Source organism: Rhinolophus sinicus, chromosome 15 (assembly GCF_057876585.1).
Source record: "Rhinolophus sinicus isolate RSI-liver-muscle chromosome 15, RSI-T2T, whole genome shotgun sequence".
NCBI classification, from domain to species: Eukaryota; Metazoa; Chordata; class Mammalia; order Chiroptera; family Rhinolophidae; genus Rhinolophus; species Rhinolophus sinicus.
Genome location: NC_142515.1, coordinates 129,630,434 through 129,655,573, shown reverse-complemented (window position 1 = coordinate 129,655,573; position 25,140 = coordinate 129,630,434). Strand labels below are relative to the sequence as shown.

The 25,140-nt window shown below is 41.0% G+C and overlaps 1 protein-coding gene across 3 annotated transcripts in view; it reads right to left on the bottom strand.

The window, feature by feature from the left end:
* TRPC3 (transient receptor potential cation channel subfamily C member 3) overlaps positions 1-25,140 on the bottom strand; it is a 60,934-nt gene that overhangs the window by 15,468 nt on the left and 20,326 nt on the right. For all 3 annotated transcript variants that reach the window (XM_019741418.3, XM_019741417.3, XM_019741419.3), the window contains exons 3-9: positions 19,653-19,841; positions 11,773-11,937; positions 8,819-9,035; positions 7,026-7,259; positions 4,787-5,051; positions 1,623-1,818; positions 128-337 (exon numbers count right to left, since the gene is read on the bottom strand). In XM_019741418.3, coding sequence (XP_019596977.3) covers positions 128-337; positions 1,623-1,818; positions 4,787-5,051; positions 7,026-7,259; positions 8,819-9,035; positions 11,773-11,937; positions 19,653-19,841 — 1,476 coding nt within the window. The remainder of the gene's footprint in view (positions 1-127; positions 338-1,622; positions 1,819-4,786; positions 5,052-7,025; positions 7,260-8,818; positions 9,036-11,772; positions 11,938-19,652; positions 19,842-25,140) is intronic.

Sequence of the window (25,140 nt, the reverse complement as noted above, 5' to 3'; positions counted from 1 at the left end):
GAAAGACTATGGAATGGACAATAACTTTCAACATCTTCTAACATAAAAAACACTGAACAAACATCAAAAGACAAGGAGACAGACAGACCATTTAGCTTAAGGTTGTGGTTAAGTTTCCGAGACCTACCCTGGACTTGGAGTTCCCCATTCCCATTTCTATGTTCTTCGGTAGCCTTCTCCTTCTGCATTTGGAAAAGTTAATGAGCCGCATGATGAAATAAACGAATGACTTTGGACTAGGAACTAGACTGAAGGGTGGAGGTAATGTTTTTCCGTCATCAAAGTAAGATAACCAAAGTTTTGAACGAGCAAACTTCCATTCTACATCACTGTCATCCTGTGTCACAAAACAGAAAAGAACAACTCATTTTAAAAACTGAATATTTTAGTAATTGATTCCAGTAGGTTCTTACAATGAACCTAAAACTTATGCATTTGAAATAGATAAGTGACATATACATTTGTCTGCATATAATCTCTATTGGCCTATTTAATAGTCCGAGTACCACTTTTATAATACTCAGTTTTAAAAAAATTTCTCTTCCATATGCTTCTGTCTGTACCCACTGAAATTTAACCAGAATTTCCTGCCTGCCATCCAAAAACAAAGTAAACACACAAGAAAAATTCAGGGTCAAGGATGAAAAGATGAATTCCTCCCTCCCCAACCAGCCAAGTCTGCATATCCAACAAGAGTTCCCCACTTTGTACTCACCCTCCCTCCGTAACTAGAGCCATCCAAGCCAGGCTGTAGATACAGCATATATACCCCAAGGGCAAAGGGAAAAAATAGTATTCTGCACTTTGGAATTTCTGTGTCTGACATTACAAAAGGCCCTCAGTGGCCAATTCCTGTCTTACATTTCTTTTTATCCTCAGTGCTGCCCCATGGTGAGGGCATAACCGTCCTTACTGGGAGAAGGAACGGAGAGAAGAAATGGAGAGGAGGGGTCCGCAGGCAAAGGAAGTTGGCTCACTCATTTTCCACTTCCTAAACAGCCACTGCAAGCAAGTGTGCAGAGTGCCACGGTTTTCATTTCTGGAGGACTTATCTTCTGCTTCGAGAACACTACCTTCTGTGTTGCTAAAACACACACTTCGTGCACTTAACAAACAGTGAAACACTAAAACTGAATACTAAACTGGAGGATATGAGGGAACATATGTACAACGATGAAGGAAGGTGCCAAACCTGCCTGATCCAAAGCACAAAGTGACTTCTAGCATTCCAAAAATTCTGACTGGTTAAGGGCATCATCAGTGCTTTCCAGACACCTAGTCATCCCTCTACCAGGATCTTTCAGGTGGTTGCTGGCTAACTGAGGAGAGGACACTATCCCGACAGCCCATACTTGTTCTAACCACTAATTTCAGGACTTCTGAAACACACCGGAGCAATGGTAAATTCATGGGCACTGCTGCTGCGCTCCTAGAAGACACTGGAAGGTGCATGCCTATCTGTCCAGATGGAAAACACAGAAAAAGGCCCAGGCTCCCTCTGCCTGGTATAAGCCTCTCTGTCTCCATGGGCTGGAGCTCCCCCACAGGGCACAGAAGCAGATGTGCTACGCTACTAGGGATGGGATGGCAAGGCAGACCCCGTGGGGGGGAATCAGGTTTACCTCAATTTCTTGGTATGAGCTGTTAATCATAGCAATGAGCATGTTGAGTAGAACGACCACCATAGTTACATTGTAGATTCCATACAGAACGTAGCCAATGTTCTCTATGAACTTGTGATCGTATTTGAGCACGACGGAAGTCACTTCCGACAACCCAAATATGGACCAAAACAAAGTCTTGAAACTTTCTTCTACACTGTCGAAAGAAGGTACACAGTAAGTAAAGGAACAGTTTTCGTGAGTAAAATGTCAAAAGTGAAAACAAGTCAGGGTCTGAATACTGTACAGATGTAACACGCCATCGTAAAATATCATCATCATAAACCCCGAGTAGCATTGTTTTATCATCATATTTAATAGAAATTATGCTCTCAAGTTTTCAGGAACTCAACGATTAAATCGTGCGAATGCCTAGCCTTTCTGTACCGTTTCATCATGTGACAATTCTCTGAACTCAGCAGGGGAAAGCTAAAGCCATGCCATAATACCCACTCCTTTCTCCCAGAAGGACAGAAGTTTGGGGTTTGATTTGGTAGGTGGTTTAGAAATTTAAATCAGGTTTTCTGGAATAGAACAAGGTCAGAATTAAAATTTTATACCCACGTCAAAATAGTAGGCACAAACATATTCCTTGTAGCATGGCAGCAGGAAAGAATGAAAACAACCCAAATATCCATCAATAGGGGAGTGGGAAAATAACTCTGGACATCCATGTGATGGGATGCTATGCAGCCACTCGGGACAATGACAGATCTACCTTCACGTGTTTCTATAAAATGAGAGCTGAGATATAGGCTTAAATGAAAAAACATGACATGGCAAGGGTGAAATATTCTACCATTTGAATAAAAAAGTGGGGCACACAAGTACTCACATTCTTGTTTATGCAAAGAACTATCTCTGAAAGTGTAGCCAAAGAAACACAGGTCGCTGGAAACTAAGGAACACTAGGAGCCTGGGACCCATGGGTGAGGAGGGGGCACAGGCTTTTCACCACTGCAAATGAATTTTTGTCACGAAAATATATTACCTAGCTAACAGTCATGCTTGGAGGAAACGAAGAGGAAGCAACAGAATGAAAGATTCTTCTTCTTTTCCCTTAATTTATATCATCTACTTCCTGGTTCTTCCATTGCAGCAATTTGCACTTAGGCCCTCCCTAGACTAACTCCCTGCTTTTATCACTTAAATGACCTTTGCCAACCAAATTTGGCTGGCTTTGTCATATAACCCAGTTGTAATCCTTTGTCTGTAAATCGCAAGACTAATCCTTAAACTAAACAATTACATGTATGGAATTTCATTGCAAAGGAGGAATCAAAAGTAAGTCCTTCTTTGCAAAGAAAGATTTATGGAATCAGTGCTTTTTTGATTTCTTATAATAGATTCCAAATAACAACTTGATAGATCTATAGGTTTTAGTACTAGTTTATTAATTCATTCACTCAACAAACATCGATGGAGCACCTCCTATGTTTTAGAAGTTGTGCTAGGTCCCGGGGATGGAGGGTTCCTGTTCCTACAGAGTTACTCTCTGTTATACAACATCTGATTGTGTGATGCCATAGCACAGACGCTGGAAGGAGACTAAGAAACACTATAAGCTCTGTGCTCCTGCCATTAATTTAACAGTATCACAAAACTGTTGCCTTCTTCCTCTCTCTTTTGCAAACCTTCCCACCCCAACTTTTGTGGAGAATCTACATGTGTAGGGCGAGGGGGATGGTGAAAAGGAGAGGGTACTGGCAGGTCCTGAGCTCCTCCTGGGGACAAGAGGCTGCATATAAGTCACCTTATATCATCCTCATGACAGCCTGATTTAAACTTTTAATGCTTATTTTTAAAATAAGGAAACTAACAGAGACAAGTTAAGTAGCTTGACCAAAGGCCACAGCTAAAGCACAGCAGAGACCACATCCATATCCAGGTCTGCCTGGTGTTTCAGCCGTTCTTTCCATGCTATCATGTTGCCAGGTCTTCACACAAAACCGTGAAGAAAATGTAAGGTACCATGTTTCCCCGAAAATAAGACCTAGCCAGCCATCAGCTTTAATGTATCTTTTGGAGCAAAAATTAATATAAGACCCAGTATTATTACATTATGTTATGTTATGTTATATTGTTATATTATACCTGGTCTTCTAGTAAAATGAGACCGGGTCTTATATTAATTTTTGCTTCAAAAGACACATTAGAGCTGATGGTCTGGCTAGGTCTTATTTTCGGGAAAACATGATATAAAATGAGAGCTCATAGAGTTGAAAGGGGCAGCATTGTATTCAGGATCTCTCTGTCCTTCCTCTACTGGGTTCAAACAGATTTTTTTCTTTACAAGCAAGTCAATCTTAGTTGTCTTTCACCCCTAAGACCTGTTCTATATTAACTATTTGAAAAAATCCATTTCAAACAACTTAGATGTCTGAAAGCGCTTGAGGTTCTATTTTAGCCTCAGGGAACTTAACGAATGGCTCCCTGGTTTCCAGCTGTGGCACTACAGGGTACAAAGGGAGGCAGGAGGGGTTTATGATGAACCCCCCTCAAGGATTACATCCAGAGGAAGGGCCCACTGCCATGACAACTGAACCCTGATGGGTGACAGCAATCTCACCATCTGAATGTCTCCATGCTGAGGGAACTTAGAAGGACAAAGATCAAGGAAGCTTAATCAATAATCAAGGAAGACTGCCTGGGGGAGGTGAGCCTCCAGTGCAGAAACCAGCAGGCCCACAGCAGGGGCCACTGTATTACCTTTACAGTGGGCTGTACACATTTAGCTAGAATTTCTTTTTCCTCGACATCCTGTACTGATTAATGTTATATTAAAAGAAGAGCCAATGCTTCTTGGTTGGAATAACAGTAATCACTATAAAATGACAAAACTGAATTCAATGTCATACATCATGTAAGAGACATCTGGTATTACAAATTTGTTACTTTACGCTCTCAAAATAACCTGTTTTGTCTAGGATTTTTCCAAATTCGGATCCGTTCTGTGGTCAAACGCTCACTACGTAAGCTCAAAGACGGGAGCTTCTGGAGCAACGTGATCACACACAAGCACTAACTTTCTAATGGATTTTTCTTTCTGCTCTGAAAAACATCTTTCCTACAGTCACTGACATTTCTCCTTTTGTTCACTGTACCTTTTTTTCTGTCTTACTTACGTGGTAAAAGCAGCATTGACTTTAGCCCCCAGGTAGTAAGAATAGAGTATGAACATGCCAATCATAAAGGCAAGAAACACCATAATAAAGAGGACCATGAACTTGAAGATATCCTTCACAGTCCTGCCCAGAGAGATCTGCAAGGGGCCAAAGCTCTCATTCGCAGGGAGGATGTAGGCGATGCGGGAGAAGCTGAGCACGACGGCGATGGCGTAGAGGCCTTCCGATATGATCTGAGGGTCCGAAGGGAGCCACTTATCTCTGGCTAGAAAAAGAGAGAGAGATGAACAATGAACTTTCTATCCACGGCTACCTATGCAAAATCAATATCATAAATAGGATCTATCTTGTGGGTAGGGACGCGGTTAATATCTCGGTGGAAACGACTCTAGATTTAATTAACGGTCCGGGCACTATTTGTTGTGTTAAACCAGAAACAGATGATTGTTACATTCATACAAATTCTTTCAGTGGTGGGAACACAATTATAAAGATACTAAGCTGACCGCACATTGAGCAGAAACGGAATGAAGTGCAAAAGAGGAAGAAAGAGGTTAAAACACTTCATCAGACACAGACTGAGTCAGGATGACTGATTTGCCCCTCTGTTACTAGATTTATTGACCAGCTATTTGTCATCCTATTGGCTCAGTTGGCACAAACTTCTTTTCCATATTTGATGGGGAAATTAGTTCCTCTCAGTCTATGCAGTAAATTGTCATATTATTAGTGAGAATGTCACTGAATCACAACGGTGCTGTCAACGTGACATCTGAGCGTGATATAACTTATTCCTGGAAAATGTGAACTGCTATTGAGGTGCAGAAATTTTGGATATTGATTCTAAATGAGGACCCTAACATCCCTTTCAAGGTTACTTAGCAAGTTCACAGCAGACTCTACCCACTTCCCTGGAAGGTCAATGACACAGTATGTGGTTAATTTTGTGCAAACCTGGCCACTCCCAGAAGAATGTTTAATATGTATCGGACACGGCTTTCAATGACCCTATGGATTTGATGTTATCATTATCCTCTTTTTAGAGATGTAGAAACCAAGACTTAGGTTAAAAACTTGATAAAAATCACACACATAATAAGTACTGCAGCCTGAATTCACAAATTTCCCTCCAGATGAGTCATTAAATACACATGAATAAATAGGCTATGGTGACAGTCGAGATATATATATAACACAAACATGCAATCTAAGTTAGTTTTTTAACTATAAATGGTGATCATTTGTTCAGTTGATCTGGTCTCCTCTTTGCTTGCTGACAATGAGAGCTACTGAGTTTAAAGTTTACAATGTGAAAATGTACACCTTATACTTTGGAGCAGACGCCCAACCTTCAGTAACATTAACAGGCGGCTTGTCCTCAGCACAACGCAAGCCCTATGCTTCACAATCAGAACACATTTAAACTCTGTGCCTCAGTTTCCTTATCTGTAAAATGGAGGTGAGACCCTCATTTCTGAAGTATTTTCCAGATTGAAGATGTTACAATCATATGAACATGTGCCAACTGTGATTCCCCAATTTGGCCACGGGGGAAGGGAGGCTAACATTACATCATGTGGGTGTGTGCTGGGCAGGAAAGGCACCAGTGGCATTGCACGCTGGGTATCAGCGGGGCATCCCTGATACAGATGTGTGGCATCAACTCTATCCTGTGCCACGTGGACCAGGGGCACAGCACCCCCTCCAAGATTTTTGCAGGTGCTCAGAGCTTAGACTCTCATGGTCACTGTAGGGTCAGGTCGCTCCTATAATACTTCCTGCTCTGCTGAATTTTTCAGCACCGCACCTGTACAGCAGTTTAGCACCGATTACTATTTCACCTCCTGGAACCCATGCTCTGGGACTCATCTTCCACATCAAGCAATTTATCAAGCTATTTCGCCCTCCCCCCAATTAAGACAGGTTCAGGTCCTGAAAGTATATTATAATAATTACATTGTTAGGCTTAAAGGTAATTTTCTCCCACCTCGCAGCACCTTCTTTTTATAGACGTGAAAACTAAGGCACAAAGAAGTAAATTAACTTGAACAGAGTCCCATTGCGAGGGAGAGTCACAGCCTGGGTTTGAATCCAGCTCTAAAGCTCATGCTCTCCCCACTGTCCAGAAACATGCAGCACTCTTCGCTTACTAAATAAACTCTTCACTGACATTTCCTTCCAAAACATGGTTCCCCTGCCCCTCCCGAAACATAAGAGGGCCCTGCAGCTCCTGACTTACCGTATGTGAAATACTGGATCTCTGGTGGGAGAGTAACTTCACTGAGGTCGCTCTCTTGGACGTAACTGTCCACATACTGTTGTGCTTTCGTTGCCTGAAGGAAAGCTAGGAACCTGGCCGTGAAAGCAGCAATAAAGATGGACAGCATCCCGAAGTCCAGCACATTCCACAACTGCAAAATGTATTCCCTAGGTCCTTCCAGCCAGAGCTCCTTACACTCAGACCACATCATTCCTGTGCCAACACACACGGAGGGTACACGTTAGACCTCACAGCTTAGACTGAGAAGCTCGTATTTCATCTAACATCAGTCTCCGTCTATAAAATGCCCCGTACGTGAAGCATCCGCTGTCCAGCTCAGAGGCCGTGGGCAGAAATAAATGGAAGAAGAGGCTTCCACCCAAAGAATGATTTACTCCACCAAGTTAGAATTCGAAGAAACACACTTGTACGTGTGCCACCAGAAATGGTGCCACTCATACTGAGGGGGCGAGGGCAGGAAGGAGGAGGACTTACGTCAGGGAGGCTCTACAAGGCGAACAGTTTTGCCCCATGAGACTTTTGGAGGACAGGAGAAATTCGTCTTTATACAATTACATTGGTTAATTACCAAACCATAGCGATCACTGGAGAAATAGCCTCCACGTGAGCATCTTATGGTAGATTTAACAAGAACGGTTTCCAGGAACACGTACGCCGTTGCCCTACCCCTCTTCTCCTTCCAGCTTCAGGCCGAGGAGGTGAGGAACATCACTGGAAAAAGAAGCAGCTTACGTGGGAGGCCCTAGGACGTTAGGAAGAAACTGAAAGTAGAAAAAGCCATCTTGGGAGAAAAGGACAAAATTCTCCTTGCCTTGGCTGCGCAAGGAGAAAATATTGTGGAAGTTTAAAAAGAAATGTAATGGCTCAGAATAAAATTTATAATTGCTTGACCTAGACCGAGGCCATAGGAGTGAATGAGAGGGAGGAACCGACCTATTAAATTGGGAACTGACAAGACATCAAGAAACACACTGGGTGAAACAGGGAGAACATACAAAGGTGACTGGATTAGTGATCAAAAGATCAACTGGCTCCAATTTCCTTTTTCCCCCTCACATTGCTTACAATTTGTGTGTGTGTGTGTGTGTGTGTGTGTGTGTGTGTATTTCAATTAAAGTTCACTGGGTTGACAATTAGTAAAGTCACATAGGTTTCAAGTGTACAATTTGAGGGTAAGAGCAGAAGGGGGGGGTAGATGGGAGTAAACAGGATCCAATATATGGTGATGGAAGGAGAACTGACTCTGGGGGGTGAGCACACAATGGGATTTATAGATGATGTAATACAATGTTCACTTTCATATATGCGTAGCTACTCAAAACAGGCTATTGTGAGGGGAAGTAACAAACGTTCTGAAAAAGGACACTTTCCTAAAATCTCTGAAACTAAAACAATATAAGTGTTCTTTAGTCGTCAGCTAATAGCCGCTGGGATTACTTCATAAGAATTCCAATTAAATATTTGATCATCACAGTGAATGACATTAAAAAGCTTACATTTGATTCAATCATTAAAGTTAGATATCAATAAATATTAGGCTCATGTTACTCCTAAAAATTTTTATTTGGTGTTAAGGGATACCTTTTCGCATTATGCTGCCAAATTATTCTATTATTTTGCTATTCTGCTCATCTAACAATGGTGATGTTGTCACCATATAATGTACAGTAACATTTTAAATAGAAAATGCCAATCATTCTATAGACATCGTTTTTGGTAGAAATTAGGTTACTTGAAAATAAAAGGCTTACCAAGAACCCAGACCATAATCAGCATCTCAGTCCACGTGAACTGGGTGGTTTTCACCCTGAAGATCTGTTTGGGGTAGTCGATGACGGTGATATTTGGCAGCGTGGAGATGCCTTCGAATCTGTCTGAAGCATTGAACACAAGCAGGCCCAGGAAGATGATGAAAGAAGCAGCGTGAGCCACAAACTTCATAAAAGGGCTTCGCAGCACTTTCCCCAGCTATAACCACACCAAAAAAAAAAAAAAAAAGAGAGAGAGAAAGAAAAAGGAAACTTTTATTTTTGAAAATCTGGCTTCCACTTATGAAAATTACTATACGGGATTTAAAACAAAAACAAAAACAAAACGGTGAAATGAGAACATTTTCAAAGCTTTGCTTCTGTTTCTGAAGAGCTCTACATTGTGAAAATTGCTTCTTTTAGGGGATGCATCCTCCAAACGTAATTTAAGACATCTTTGAACCTCACTGTTTCCAAATATCCAGTTTGTCTTAGGATATACTTCATTAACAGATGCATTTCTGGAAATCACAGGGCATGTACTGGTTATTCTTATTTTTGCATTGAAAGACAGGCAATGTCAAGGTTTTTGGAGTCCAGGAAAAGAAACTCCCAATTTGTAACGTATAATTCTTTATTGCTTTAAAATTGAAATGTTACGATAAATTTGTAGAGTTGTTCATTTATAATTCAAATGTGTTGATGTGTTTGTACACATTAATCCCTTTGAAGAATAAAAAAGCAATCTTGCTACTACAGAAGTAAATTTTAGTTCTCATTTCTAAATATTCCAAAATCAAGTTGTGCTTTGTATGATAGAAAAAAGGCAGAGGATATTATCATTCGGATAAATATTTTATCTGTTACTATCCCAATTAGAAGAGGGAGGTACACAATGATTAAAACCTCTAAGTAGGTTAACTAAATTGAAAATCATCCCTGAGTTTGGAATATCATATAAATAGTACAAGAGCATTTCTAAAGTTCAGTTTATAATTATTTTAAGGTAACGCCTTTAAAATCCCTTGTGGTAGGATGTCCTTAAAAGCCCAATGTTCTAGGAGAAATGAAAAACAATTCCTCCTGTCCCCAAGGCTTCCACGGTCCATGAATTAGGTATATTTGGAAGATTTATCAACTATGTTCTCCATTCTACACACTTGGATCCTACTTTTCAACTTAGTCTGTGACCTTAAAAAGCACCAAGATTCACATTTAAAAGACTGCAACCTCAAACTAATGTTTTCGTATGTCCAGAACCTTAATTTGATGTCAACAACCAACCAAAGAATGTCAAGCATTTCTGGCATTGACCATGAATGCACACAGATCAATGCACATTTTCCATATTAGATACAGGAAAATAAATGACACATTTATGTATCACTGTGCTGTCTGGCAGCTGCAGAGGGCACATTTGGGGTAGCTCCTTCATAACACTGAGTGATTTCCTGGGAGTTGCCAAGTCTCCAAAAGGTTGGTGTTTTGAAACTTTAAATAACACGAAAAGAAAGCAGCGTGCCTATCATAAAGACAGGCTCCAGGTGGAGAAACCTTGCTGTGTCTTTCACCACTGGACAGGTGGTATATGGCAGGTATAAACGTGGGTACGAACGTTCACTCCTTTCCCTTCTCTGCTGGTTGGCGAGTTCACCATACCATCAGCGGCACTTGTACAGGAGATGAGAAAAAGGGAGTGCATATACTTCAAGATGCCTCCTCCAGATCTGATGGAATGTTTTCACTGATTAAGCTGCCACTAAGAGACAAACACTTAGAAACCTGAACTCTCCAATTCCTTTCCCCCAGAATGGGAAATGATTTTTGCTTTAATGCATGCTGTCTCATATTACTTATACTTTTTAGTCTTTAGTGCTTATGTATTTGAGGCATCTTAAGGTATTTTTCCATGATCTGTAACGAAGGAATTCAACTCATCAAAACTGATCAAAATGACAAGCTTCCTGCCTGAAATCACATAGGCGGCTCAGGCATAAAGTGGGATGGATGAACATTCGTGCACATATGTGGTGCCTGCAGACGAGGACTCTGCGGGGAGGCTGCCGAGCCAGAGAGATGACGGGTTTCCAGGGCCATTTGTAAGTGGCCTCGACTCATTTTGCCTGAAAGTGCCTCTGATTTAAACCAAACCAGATCTGGGAATGTAACAACAGGATTCAAGGACCTCAGATGAAAGGACCTAGTCTTCTCCTGGCCGTGCCCTTTGCTAACCTAACGCAAATTCTGTCAGCATGACTGGTAGTCCTTCCCACATCTCGTTCAGGATCTTTTAGGCGCAATCAACTTGACTCTATGTTGGCAAGTTGAGAGAGGGAGAAAGGTTGTGAACAAAACGATTCAGGCAAAATGAAAGCAACAAGCCATCTAAAAAAGTCAAAGCCCCCAAAACCAAATTCTACATTTTTTCTTCTGAAGAGTGAAAAATTCGGGGAAGCTGACACGCACGCACTTTTGTGAATTTTGGGTAAGATCACGCTTACAACTGGGCTTAAAACACTTGGCCTCAAATGGCGTTGAGCGGTTAGAACGAGCGCCCTCCAGTTACCAGGCTGGCTGTTTCCTGGTATCCCTGCAGCAGGGCTCTGCCCTGCCCGTGCCTAGGCCAGCACAGCTGACTCTGTTTGCTAAGCTGTGCAATCAGTGCACATGCTACTTCCCACCGGCAGCTCTCCCTCCTGTCTGCCATGGGGAGTCTATCTTAAAAGCCTGAGTGTTCTATGCCTACAAATGGGATCTATCCCACTGGCAGGCACCAAATCCCTTCTCCTCCCTTATTTGAATTGATCCGGTCATTAAAAAGCAGAATTCGTGTTCTTGAGTCAATTGACATTCAGGGTAAAACCAATAAGAGCCTTAAGTAGGAAGCTGTCTCTTTTTTTCCCCCTAAAAGGACACGGCACACCCACCACAGAGCAAATGGGTGTAAAAAGCTGTACCCGGCTGCAAGGTGCAATCCAGTAGCCGATGGCGAGCAATGGAAGGCCCAAGGCTACCACCAGCACAACCAGACACTTGATGGCGATGGTCTGTTCCCGCAGGCCCGGCAGGTTCTCGTACCAGATGGTCAGGAGTTGCTGCTGGCAGTTGGGGTGAGCCACGAACTGTCAGGAGGGAGAGAGAGGAGGCGGGTCACCACGTCACTGTCCACAGTTCAACTACTGAATGCATGTACTTCCTAAACATATTAATGCACATTTCCCCAGAATACAGGCGCTGGAAGGTTCTGGTAATACTCTCTTTTACCTTCCCTTCATTTTTCAAAAGTGCTTCAGCATCAATAGAAGAACCAAAGTGGGAAAAAAGAGGGTCAAACTGATGTTGACCTGACCTACAATTCTTTCTGCTTGAAACTCTCCATAATCCAAACTCTGCTCTGGAATCTGGGTGTCATACGCTTTCTTTTGTGGAAAGGTGGTTCCATCTTGCTGTCTGCCTGCTTACTTGTCATTTAGTTCAAATGGAAAAGAAAGAAGTTATTTGGTTTAATGTAGATTATACCTAAAAGAGAAACGTGTCACGTTTCACGAGCAACTCCTAAAATGCTACATGTGTGAGAAACATAGACATGATATGGCCTATGTGTATGTATGCACGACCATGGCAACTCTGCAAAAGATTTGCCAAAAGTCAACAAATCTGCAGAGGTTATGCTCGGTCCACAATGCACTGCTTCTCGGAGCTGGCATCAAATGTCACTTCCTCCCTATTGCAGTACTCTGTCCTCTTTTTATTGCTTCCTCTATCACAGGTCAAAAAAACCACAAACGTTTATTTCCAGTGGTAATTTTATAACTACAAGTCTAATCAGGAAAAATGAGCAAATTATACTTATTTCATCCTTGCCGTTGTATTTTATTTTGCCATCTGATTTTGTTAAGTCATCTGCCTGCATCTACTTACAATAACTGGGACTTCTTTAAGATCCTGTCCTTATTCAGGTAACAGAATGTCCTTGTCATCAGGCCCATGGAAAGGTCCCTACACCAGAAGGTGCAACGGTTCCCATTTACAGCTGGATCTGCCTTTCTGTGAATGGCCAGGTACACTCTGCCCAAGCCCAGGAATTATTCAGGGTCAGACCCAAATCAACTATGAGTGCCAACATATTTTTTTTAAAAAGAGTGTTTAGTGATACAAGAGTCAAGGTATCGCTATCTTCTAAACCATAGCACAAACAATAATGGTGAACCTGTTAGGAAGTGCCCGTGAGATGTTTCTGCGAACTCTGAGAGGCCGTGAACAGCCACAGTTCCCACCAGGCAGTGGGCTCATCCTGAACCGAGGTACCGATCCTAAGGATTCCTAGTAACTCTGGGCAATCCTGCAAGTTATTTGGCTATTTATTAAGAGCTTACCTACAGGGCAATGAAGAAGGTTTCACTTACTGGTGTATAGTTTCCATGAGTGCTTTTCATTAAAAAAAAGGAAAAAAAACAACAACTCCAAACCAAAAATAAAATCTCATCCCCTGGAGTTGGCAGTGGAGGCACAAATTCCCCCAGATGCCCACTCTTGCCCCCAGTGTGCCCACCCTCTGGGAGCCCATGACGGTCACTCTGGTGGTAGCTGCGTGCCACTGAGCTGGAGAAGTCGACGACCCATTGACAGAGGTGGTTGAGGGTGGGTCTACAACTATTAGATTTGAAATACTTAAATTTTTTCAATAATACAAACTGGTAGGGGCTGGGAGAGTTAAAGTGCTAAAGAGAAGATGCTGTCTTTTCTTGCTTGATGAACTCACTGTGAAAAAGCGTATTTTATCTTGTAAGTTCTTTTTAATTCAGTTATAAAAAACTGCAGGTCCCGAGGCTCACTGCTCATTGCCAGCTACAAAGTGCACATGAGGTCTTTTTTCCAAACTCAAGATTTTGTCAACTCTTCCAAAGTTCTGATTTTTGAAAACAGTGCTTCAAGGTCAGTGCAGTTATTATTTGAACTCATGACAAAATGTGTGGACATAATCAGGTTGAAGGTTTCCTGGGCTCTATGTGGCAATTTCCTAGGATTCTTGTTGAGAACTTCTCCAAACTTCCCCTTCTGTCCCTACATCTATTAGATCATTTCCTTCCTGCTTCACCCTCCTTCTGTGTGAATAAGCCTCCTCCCCTCTACAGACCCTAAATGTCTCATTCATTCATTCATTCATTCATTCATTCACTCACTCATTCTTCAGGACGTCAAAAGCCTGTCCCATGAACCAGGCACTGGGTATCTGGTTTAGGCATTTGGTACAAGAAGATGAAAACAGGGGCATCAGCGTTGCCCTACGTGATGAGCGGTCCCTGGTTGAGGGCACACAATGAGCTATCAATGAATATGAAAAAAGCTGCGATAATGGAGACCTGGGCTCCACATACCTGCCAAGATAAATAATCAGCATTGAAAACAGTCTTCATTTGAATGTTGGTCTTGGTGTTTGGAAAATCTGCATTTGTGGCAAGTCGGGTAGAAGCAAATAAAAGGCAGGCTGTGACTGCAGCCAGGCTTGGCTTTGAATGGGGAGTGGTGCATCCTGGGAAACCTACAGGTAGACTCTGCAATATCATCAAATCAGTGCACTTTTTATAGGCTGTGGGTTTGTGCAAGACAGAAATGCTCAGGAAGGTAACAGACGGGTGCATGTATCCGTAGGAAATTGGTAGACACATTTCCCTTTTGCGAGTGTCCAGCCTTTCTTCCGTAGGTTTTAAACTCTCAGGGACAGAAGTACTCATGTTGTCCTATGGCTCCCTCTTCTCGCTCCTCCTCCTCGAGCTAGTCTTAGGATTGGAAGATGTGCTTCACAGCATTGATTACAATGTACGAAGGTTACACAGGTACAGGCTTGATGGGAATCGATCCTTTCCACACGGCACCCAGGTGCTGATCAATCTTGGACCCATTAAGACTTGTACATACAGTGCAGACACTTGATATCCGTTAGACACTAGCCCAAATCGTGGTGGTTTTCACTTTACTCGTTACACTTTACCCAGTTTAATAGCCATATCTCCTATACTTCTAATTCTGCCCTCTTGTTAACTGAGATAATAAACACCACCATATGGCGTCTGTTGAACTCTTTTAATCCATGGAAAGAAAACACAAATAGATATTTTCTTCCATTGATTTTAAATCCTCATACGAGTACACAAGGAACATTAAAAAAAGAAAACCAATACAGTAGTAATAAATGAGGGTAAAAAAGCTAATCCCCCTAGGACATGAGTTTTGCTCTTTTCAGTGACTTCAAAATGGGGCGGCAGTGACCTTTATCTCTTATGACTGTTTTACCTCCTAAAACATCTCCTCATGCTGCCACACTAGTCCTAGCCAGCTGGATCAAATTTGTATGCTGCTTTCTAACTTCAGTGGACCAGTAATTGAAATAATTACAAAAATAATAGCCTTCTTTGACGTTTTCTGACTTAAAGGGAGAATGATTGACGCACAAGAAAATCTCAGTCTTTCCATGGAACAAAACGACTACAGCATTGAGAAAAAAACATTTATTTCCCCTTGCCAAATGACTAATAGATTGTAAACTCAACCACCAATCAGGACAGGTCTGGAAAACAGATAATTTTCAACTTAAAAAAAAAAATCATGTTACACTGTCTTTTCATCAAATCAGCCTTTACAAGAACTGTCTTCGTGGATATACTGTCGTGTACAAACATGGTAGGGACACTGTTTTTGTTCTTAATTTCATTGTTGGAGTTACAGTTTATACAATTTAAAAGAAAATATTCTTGTGAATAAAAACTAGGTCATTCCATTTCTTTTTAAAGTTCTTTGAATTGGGACATATAAACTGAGAACTTACATGGTGCTAGATTTCTGGATTCTGAGTCCAATGAGTGTAAAATGCTGACTTCTTGGTGCCTGGCCACAAAGCCGGCCCTGAGGCTGCCCAGTGCAGGACTCAGGCCCACACCGGCCAGCACACGCACCCAAAGTCCGCAGTGCATTCACTACTCTCTGGCTGCATTGCTCAGTTTCTGGGCTTTCTCTGAACACTTTCTGCATACACCACGGATCATTTTGTTTATACTGCTGCATGCCTGTTTTCTAGATGATTTTTCTACAGTTAAACCTAAACCCACTGCGGAGGAAAGAGAGAGCAAGGAGGAAGAAATCAGGGAATATTCTCCTTTTTCTCAAGAGCCCAGTTTTCTAGGTTCGATGGTCTATTGAGACCTAGTGTCTTTTATCATTGCCAAGGGCTTTCTTACAATACACGCAGTGCAGTAGGAGCAGACAGACCTCTCGGTATTTCCATGGGTGGAGGGGGTTGGTGTTTCTCCTCAAGTCACCAGAAGATAGAGAGACAGAAATTGAGCTCAGGACTTTTGGGGAGGCAAACAGTCCAGTATTCTAATTCGAAAATAATTAGTGTTTTTGCCTAAAAGTTAATTTTCTTGTACTCATTTTTTAAAACATCAAATTTCATCTTCCATTTTCTTTTTATAGAAGAACGTAGGTAAATCTACAAACGCTAATAGTATTTACATCTTTCCAGTTGTATTATTTCTGTTAGAGACCCCTCAGAAATGATTCTAAGATGAATAATCTTCAAAATCCCTGATAGAAATACGTTATTGTTTGTTCCCTACTGGTAGCATTCTGATTGCCCATTTTACCCAATGGCACTGAGAATTGTAATTCTTTATTCTTTAATAATTTGAGACATGAGAAATGGTATTTGTATATTAGTATGCATTTCTTTTATTACTAGCACACTTGAAAATTTTAAACATGTTTTTCTTAGCCATTTCAATTTTCTGTGAATTACCTGTTCAAGTCTTTGGCTTATTTTCCTATAGGGCTCTGGAAAGTCTCCTTACTGAGCTCTTTGGGTATTAAGAATAGCAATCCTTTATAAGTTATAATTGAGAAAAATATTTTCCCCAGTTTGTCTTTCGCTTTTTTGTTTATGAGCTTCCTGCTGTACAGAGGTTTTAAGTTGTACGTGGTTAAATTATTTATATTTTTGCTTTGTTGTATCTTCAGTCACTTTTATATTGAAAAGTTCTTTCCCACATAATCATTAATGTTCCTATGCAGGTTTTTCATACTTTCATTTTCTTGATTAACTGCCATTGAGTCTCCAGGGCCTGGTTGAACTCGTGGTGTGATTCTCAGGGAAGAGCTGAGTTCTGGGAACTCGGAGCCCAGACACAAGCCAGCGGACTCAGAAGCAGAGCTGGGAGGAGGTTTGGGCAGATGGCAGAAGACACTTCCTGAGTCTTCCATGGGACCTACACAGCTTACCATTGCTTCAAACTGGTTTCCTTGGTGGAATTATGGGTTGATTTGACTAAATACGAGTTTACTATGTTATCACGGGAAAAATTCTGTAACATATAAAATTATTTTGAAATCCCAATGCCTTTCCTATAGTCACAGACGACCTCAGTGCTACAGTGGGTGGTGTCCCATACATCTGTATAACCCACGAGGTGATTTTTCTTCAGGGCTAGAAATAAGAGGGTAGGAGAAGGAAGCGGCAGGAGTGGGTGGCGTATTTTTCCTTTGCTGGAGTGGAGATATGTGTGTTGAGTAAAGAATAAAGGAATCCTCTGACAGAAGAGGGAAAAATGGGGAATTGGGCCTTTTTTGGGCATTCCAAACTGGCGTTCTTACACTTGTATACATTTATTGAGTGAAGATTCCAAATCAAAGACTTTAATATTCCTTTTATAGCACAAAACACACAAAACCAGAAATACCCGCAAAGTCTTAAATCTCCTTTCAGTTCCAAATACATTTTTTGTTGTTGTTGTTTCCTGGCAGTTGACTGATAGTGAATTTATTATTAATGACACCTCATATGTTATAATCTACACATCAATTTATTTCAAACGAACACGCAGGAAGATTTTCACTCTGCAAGACAGCTTTGTTAACAGAAGCACATCTAAATGAGCTGTCTCTGCTAATATGACACTTTCACAGCAATGATAAAGAACCTGTGACCACTGAAATCAATTCTCTCAGGTACTAAAGAGAAGAGATACGTATTGCAAGACCTGCGAATAAATGTCCAGACAGTTTTCTAAAAATGGTTTAATATCAATCTTATTCAAAATGATCTTTCCCTCTAATGAGACAACACTTCAACTAGCAAATGTGCTCTCAGAGGAGGGCAATCAAGCCAGCTTCATTGTCTTTTACCCAGGAATTCCTTGAGAAGTTATCTTACTTCCGTATTTACTGAGCATTCTCACATTTCACTGTCCCGTGAAGTAGAAGGGAAGATCTGTCATTAATGGCTGGCTATAGTCCTGTGAACACCACACGTGGAAGTTCTCTCCATTGTGGTAGAATTGTGTGTGTGCAAGGGTGTCGGGGGCGGGGAGAGAGGGAGAGAGAGGTCGCCCCATCCTCACTAGTTTGCCGACGTGGGCCCAGGTCCCACTGGTGACAGGCACCTGCACAGGCCTCTGATGTGGAAGGGCCAATCTACCAGGCAGGGCTCGGGGCACCTGTCTGCCAGTGCAGGTGCCGGCCATTCTGCAGCACACACACAGCTCTTCTGTTTGGGCCTCACAAACCCAGGTCACTTCTGGGCCTGGTTCTGGGCAAGGTTTCTGGAAACACAGCTTAGAGAAGCTTGTTCCTCCACTTCTAATGATTCTTGAGCCTCCTAATATCCCTCACTAAACTCCTTTCTCCTTAAATTGGCTATGGTCTGCTGCTAAGGGCTGGAACGATAACAATGAACATGAAATCTGTTTGATGACTAAGCACTGAACTTGCTCAAGACACATCATTCCGAGAATGAGTTGTCATAATGTAGATAGAAATGTCCTTAGCTAATCCTTATGAACAATCACCAAGTACTGTACCCGTGTTAGTTACTTTACAGGCATTAATCAGCTCATGTAATCCTCAAAACAACTGAAAAAGTCATTACTACTGTAGTCCCCACCTGACTACTGAGGAGACTGTGGTCACACAGGGAGTTGAACCCTTGGAGTCTGTCCTCTTAAGCACCACGTCGCATGGCAAGGAGAGAACCCTCAGCTATATAGGAACTGACCTGTTCATGAAACTGGATCTATTCCTGATGATAGTTTACTTCCATGTGATTTATCAGTTTCTCTTAAAGTACAGAAGAATTTCATTTACCTAACATGCACCCTCATAAGCTGTTAGATTCTGCATACCTGAAATTGTAGTGAAAGATCGTAACTACAATTTTCATAAGTTATCTAAAAGCCTCAGACAAGCTGCAAATAGATATACATAACAGTTTACCTACCGTAACCAGAATAAAGACGTAATCATAATTTTTATTTCTGGCAACTGTATGACGAACTCCATAGCTGTGTGACCTTACACATACCACTTAAGCTTGGTGAACTTCAGTTTCCTTGTAGAATAGCAATCTCATCACCTATCTTACCTATTTTATAGGTGAAATGGATAATGACATAGGCTTACCATAAGGATAAAGGTGAGCATGCATGCAACAGTGTACGAAGTCACAGGTTTTATTATTATTAATTGCATTGTAATGAACGGTTTACAAAGTTCTTCTGCGTATCTTAATCCATTGAAATCCCACTAAAATCCTGAGACAGATAACAAATATTATCTTTTTATAGAGGAAACTGAAATGTAATGACTTATTCAAGGCCTCACAATGAATGAAAAGTGGAAAGGATCAAAGCTGGATACCCTGCTACTTCACTTAATCTCTTTCATGAAGGGGGAAAAAAACCTTTTATCAATAATCTCTACTCTTATTATTTCAAAAAATGTCCTGGAAAAATACACAGTGATATTCCACGTTATTCCAATATGGTGCTGGGTGGGCGGGGTCACTCACCTTTTTGACTTCATACTTGATGGCAAGTTTGACGCGACTCAATGAAGCCTTATGCCTGTGTACCTCTGCAGGCTCTGTGGATTCCAGGTCTCCGTTCAGAATCGCTTCCACCTCTTCCGAGTCCCGGCAAAGATCCAGCACGCCCACGACAAAGTCTTTGCACTGCATGGAGAGCTTCCGATAGTCATTCTACGAATAAGAGGTTTGGAACTCAATACAATGAATTCGCTTTAATTCCAATGGAGAGTGTTTAGGGTTTTTGTGCATTGAGAAAAAGGGCGTCCCTTCCTTGGATAGAAAACATCCCCTACGTGGATGCAAGGCTTGCTGAGTTAGATACAGGCTGGGTTTGTCCCCACTTACTCCATTAGCCAGGACCTTATGCAATCTGCCCACCGTATGAGACAGCTCGAAAATGCTATGCACGTTAAGTCACTGGTTTGCATTAAAAGACACTGGCTAAGTGCTAATGCTGAAAGACCAAAGGATCTAAAAAGGCCGTATCTCTCTTGTACGGATAAACAATCATTTTCTTAAAGCCAAAGCAAAACCATTACTATGATGAATTTTTTTTTTTTTTTTTGAACAGAGGTTTTTCTAAAGTGGCGATCTGACCTAGAAGATTGACTATATGTGAAAATAACTTGTCCAGTTTCCTATCTCTTTGCCTTCACGGAGACTTTGCCTCCCAGACCAGCAGCCTCCACAGCACCTGGCCGTGGGTTAGAAATGTACGTTCTCAGACCCCATCCCTGATGTCCTGATTTAGATAGAGGCTGAGGATGGGGCCCAGCCACCTGTGTTAACATACTCTCCAGGTGTTTCTGACACACACGTTTGAGAATGACTGGTTCACAGGGAATGCAAAGAGATGCACAGGTACCAACATAGAGAGCCGGTGTTTTTCCTTGTATGTCCGCAGGGCACATTGTGATGTGCTGCAGAACTGGAAGGAGAGAAATGTCTGGTTGATTCTATGTCATTGAATTCTCAAAGGTTGCAGAGTATCAATACCTGAGAGAAAAAATTCCAGGCCACTGCAACTAACACCTTGCTGAAAATAACCTGTGACTCTGTCGTTAGCATATTTACATAGTGCCACTGACTGGAGGACTGGCATAAGGAAGTCAGCTGGCAGCCTTCCCTGTTACCTTCTGACAGGGCCTCTATTTTTCACCCATTGGTTCCAGACAGGGTGCCAACGACCCTCTTGGGAAAGTGCCTTATTTTTCAGAAACCCCAGTTCTGCTTCTACGGCTTTCACTAAAATTTCAGCCCATTAAGAAAGTTAGCCAGATGGCAATCTAATCTGGGACACTTGAAGAAAACAGAATTCCTCATTTCAACATGTCCTGAGACACTGTGTACGTCTAATAACGAAATCATTCTTTACACAGCAGGATTTCCAAATGTGGGGCTTCCAGAAATCATACTTTAAAAAAAGACCGGAAAAAAAAAAAAAAAAAGACCGGAAGAATTTCCATTTTGTTCCCTTAAATAATTACTTAATTCGAATCAATGGGCTAAAATCACGTCACCAACTAAAATAAACAAGAAGAGCAGAAACTAAAGCCTCCACAGACTAGAATAGTTTCCATTTCAGATCTCAGAAATTCAGATAAAGAACAGTTACAGTTAATCCTTTTCACCTCATAAGGGAACAGATAAAATGAATAAAAACTCCAACCTTTGGTTTCCATTCAAGTTGGTACAATGCAACAGATAAAATTAATAAAATGTTTAGTCTCTGGTTTCTATGCAGAGTGTCAGTTAAATATCCATCTGCCTTCCATGCCTGAAAGACTAATGAAATATTTTATTACAGCATCCAGAAGAAGTATTAAATCCATGTCTGTTTCCATATAAAGCTCCCCTTTTAATACAGTTTTTTTTAGATGAAATTTCCTCACATTACTCTTCAGTTCAAACTGTTCTGTTAAGATTTGGTACAACACAGGATGGCCATTTCTCCACTAAAGAGAAATAAAACAGACTATTTTCTGTGCCTGGAGAAAACTTAGTAACGACTTCTGCAGTAATAATACCTAAATAATGACTCATTATCTTTAAACATTATAATCTGTACATTGTCCCATCGTAAAGAAAGCTGTGTGGTTTTTTTTTCACATACCCTGAAAGATCGGTCAAGAAACAAAAAACCGGCCATCGAGTTGCAAGGAAAACACTTTGTTTTCATAACAATTTAAACATTTCCCACTGGAAGAAGTCTGTTATTCCAGTGCAGAAAGTGATCAGAGCTGGCGATGACGGGGGTCTCTGTTAACTGTGGTCATGGGGTACCGTTTTGTCAATAGATGCAGAACTCCCATGGAAAATGGAGAGCTTACCACGGCCTCTCCTCGTGTACAAAAGGAACTACCTAACATCTGCACTGACTATAAGGTGACTGTTAGTTCTACCACGAGGTCCTCCCGCATGTTACTTCACAACTCAGACTATCTGTGTGGTCTGCAGCATTTGCGAATAATTTTCTCTTGATTTTGTGTGGCTTAATCACCTTCATTGTGCCACTCATCCATCACCAGGGCCCTCCACACAGTTACCAGGTGGACCTGCTGCCCACCTCACAGAGCAGGTACTCAAAATCCTGAGGACCTGCTTGAGCCAGGGGAGGAACAAGGAAACTTCGTCCTCATCACACCCTGCCTACATGTTTCAGCACACTAATTTAATCATAACTGCAATCCCTTTTTATCCTTAAAAGGAAAACTGAAATTCAACTCTAAGCAGGCCTGGTCTTGTCAGATCCTTTCCCTAAAAACAAAGAGAGTGTGTGGTTAAAACATCAATCTAAAGCTAGACTTCCTGGGTTCAAACACTGCTTCTACCACTTACTAGCTGTGTGATCTTGTGGAAGTTAATCAGCCTCTCTGATGAGAATGAGCTACCTAATATTACCATTGTGAAGACTAAATGCTTAGAACCTGCTTAGTACACATCTAGTACCATAAATGTGATTCAATATTACCAGGTACAGCATGTTAGAATATTTAGGACTGGGACCCAAGACACCCAAATCTAGGCTTACTTAGCAGGGGGAACCTTGGCTATAGCCTTTGTTTTTTCATTTGTAAAATGAGAGTTCTGTATAGCCAGATGATTCCCAGAGTATTTTCCTGCTATAAAACGCTATCTTGCTTTAGGATTATATTAAGTTTCCCTCTTCCTTACAGCCTGTGTGTGATATAAATTGAAATTGCTTTTCTACTTTAAAGAGAGGAAAACTGAGACACAGGGAAGGCAAATGGCTTCTTTATTTTGCAAAAAAGTACATCGCTGACTCAGAATTAGGAAATTTCACTTTGCATTCTCACAGCTTAATAAATGACTGGCTTCTTGCCTCTGACATCTGAAGGATTCGACCCAGAGTCCATCCTTTCCAGTATTCTGTTTCTCAGAATAGCTACAGACAGCATTTGCACACCCAAAGTATTTCTTTAATAACCTGTCATCATGCTGTCATCCATTAATTTATCTAAATCTAGATCCTGGAAGGCTCAACCTCTTGGGGTAATGACATTCATATGTTTTCGGCACCAGGCCTCTATTTTTTCAAGGAACTTTGAAAATTGCATGGCAGCCGGGAACTTTCTCTGAAAGACCCGAGTGATAGCAATTTGAGGGGGAGATGCTAGATCTTCCAGGCCAGGGAGAAGATAAAATAGGGATAGGTGTCTGAAAAGGGAAAACAATCACCTCTTTTCCACTAGGGAACACATCATCTATTTTTTTATTTCAAGGCTCAATGTCTCTGTGGAAAGAATACAGAGAACACCATGAAACTGGGCAAATTAGGTTACCTGCCTGCATCCAGAATGAGCTGCACATACAGAGCCCTTTCAGAGCTGAGAGTCCTGGGTCAGAGCTGGGAAAGTACTATTTTCTTTATCTTTATAAAGCCCTGACAGATGGACATGAGTGTGGGATATGAGGGCAAAAAAGTGAAGGGAAGGCAGATAAGAAGAGAGTAACAAGGACAGGTGAGAATGGGAAAGAAAATGAACGTTTAGTCAGGGGAGAGGGACTTGTAGTCCCCTAGAGACTATAACTTCCGAAGAACTGTCTGTATATCGGCTCAGGGAACGTGTTGCTACCCAAGTGCTTTCCATATAATTCAGATAAAGGAACTGTGAGATTTAGATGATTTTCACATATCTTTGGATATTTGGCAACTTTATGGATGCCCTTGTAAACTCACTTTTATACATATATATGTATGTGTGTGTGTGTGTGTGTGTGTGTGTGTGTGTGTATACATACATATATATATATATATATATATATCCTCTTGTAATATTTTCCCACCTTTGAAAGATCAGCGGTGACTCTAAGTCAGGGTAAAGGAGCTTCTAAGTATTACCAATATAGATGTAGCCAGCTTCAGTGGAAAACTATGAATGACAAATTTTTAACCATCACTACTGAGATGACTTTTCTGAGCAGAACTGCAAACGTCACCATCTTTCCCGAGTTATTAAAGTATAATCTTACAAAATATTCCCTTTTGTAGCATCTCTTTTATAGACTTTCAATATATATCAAGCAAAATGCATAGAATGGTTTTTGTGACATCTGAAAGTGACAAATTCAGAATTATATTTTTTATTACTATGTCAAAATAAAGAAGTGACATTTAGAACTATTTCACCTGAATGTGTTCCTATTCTCTCTAAACAGAATGAGATTTTCAATATTTTTGAGTTCAGTCTAAAAAAAAATTCATTTTGGGCCCAAGGAAATGAGTCTTTCAAATACTACATAATGAATCTCTTCAAAGGGAGTAGATATCAGGTAACATTTATTTTATTGTTTGTATTTTCCCACATTTTCCAAAATTTTATAATAAATATGTGTAGCTTTTGTATCAGAAAAAAAATTTAATGGAACAACAAATAAAATTATACTAAGGCCCGAGCTCCACCAGGACAAAATGAAGGTTGATGAATATCTAGGAACTTGGTGTGTATAGAAGGGGAAAAAAAACCCCACAAAACTTTCCTACCATCTTCTTGCAAGAATTATATTTCAAGAATTCTAGCCTGAATTACATTGCTAGTAGCGTTTGTGTAAATCTCACTCAAGTATGAAAAACTGTAGTAAGATCTGAAAGACAGAATAATCACTCTTTCTGGGGTCTGACACGATCACACTGATCTAGAAAGGAGATGAACTCAGCATCCAGGAGGTAATTTGAGGAATTGATGTCTATAATCATCTTCTCAGGTGGACAACAGGAGAAAAGAACCTGCTGGAAAACAGTCTGACTGACTTTCTCCAGAAGGACCAGGTTTCCTTTTGCCCCAGATTTAATAGGTAGAACCATCCAAAATGCATAGGAGGATGTAACAATTATATAAAAAATAAAATGTTCTACATTAATGTATAATTTTTATAAAACTGAATAATAATACTGCTTGACTGGAGATAGATGATGTCCAGGAAAAAAGTTCACTCCTTAAAAAAAAAA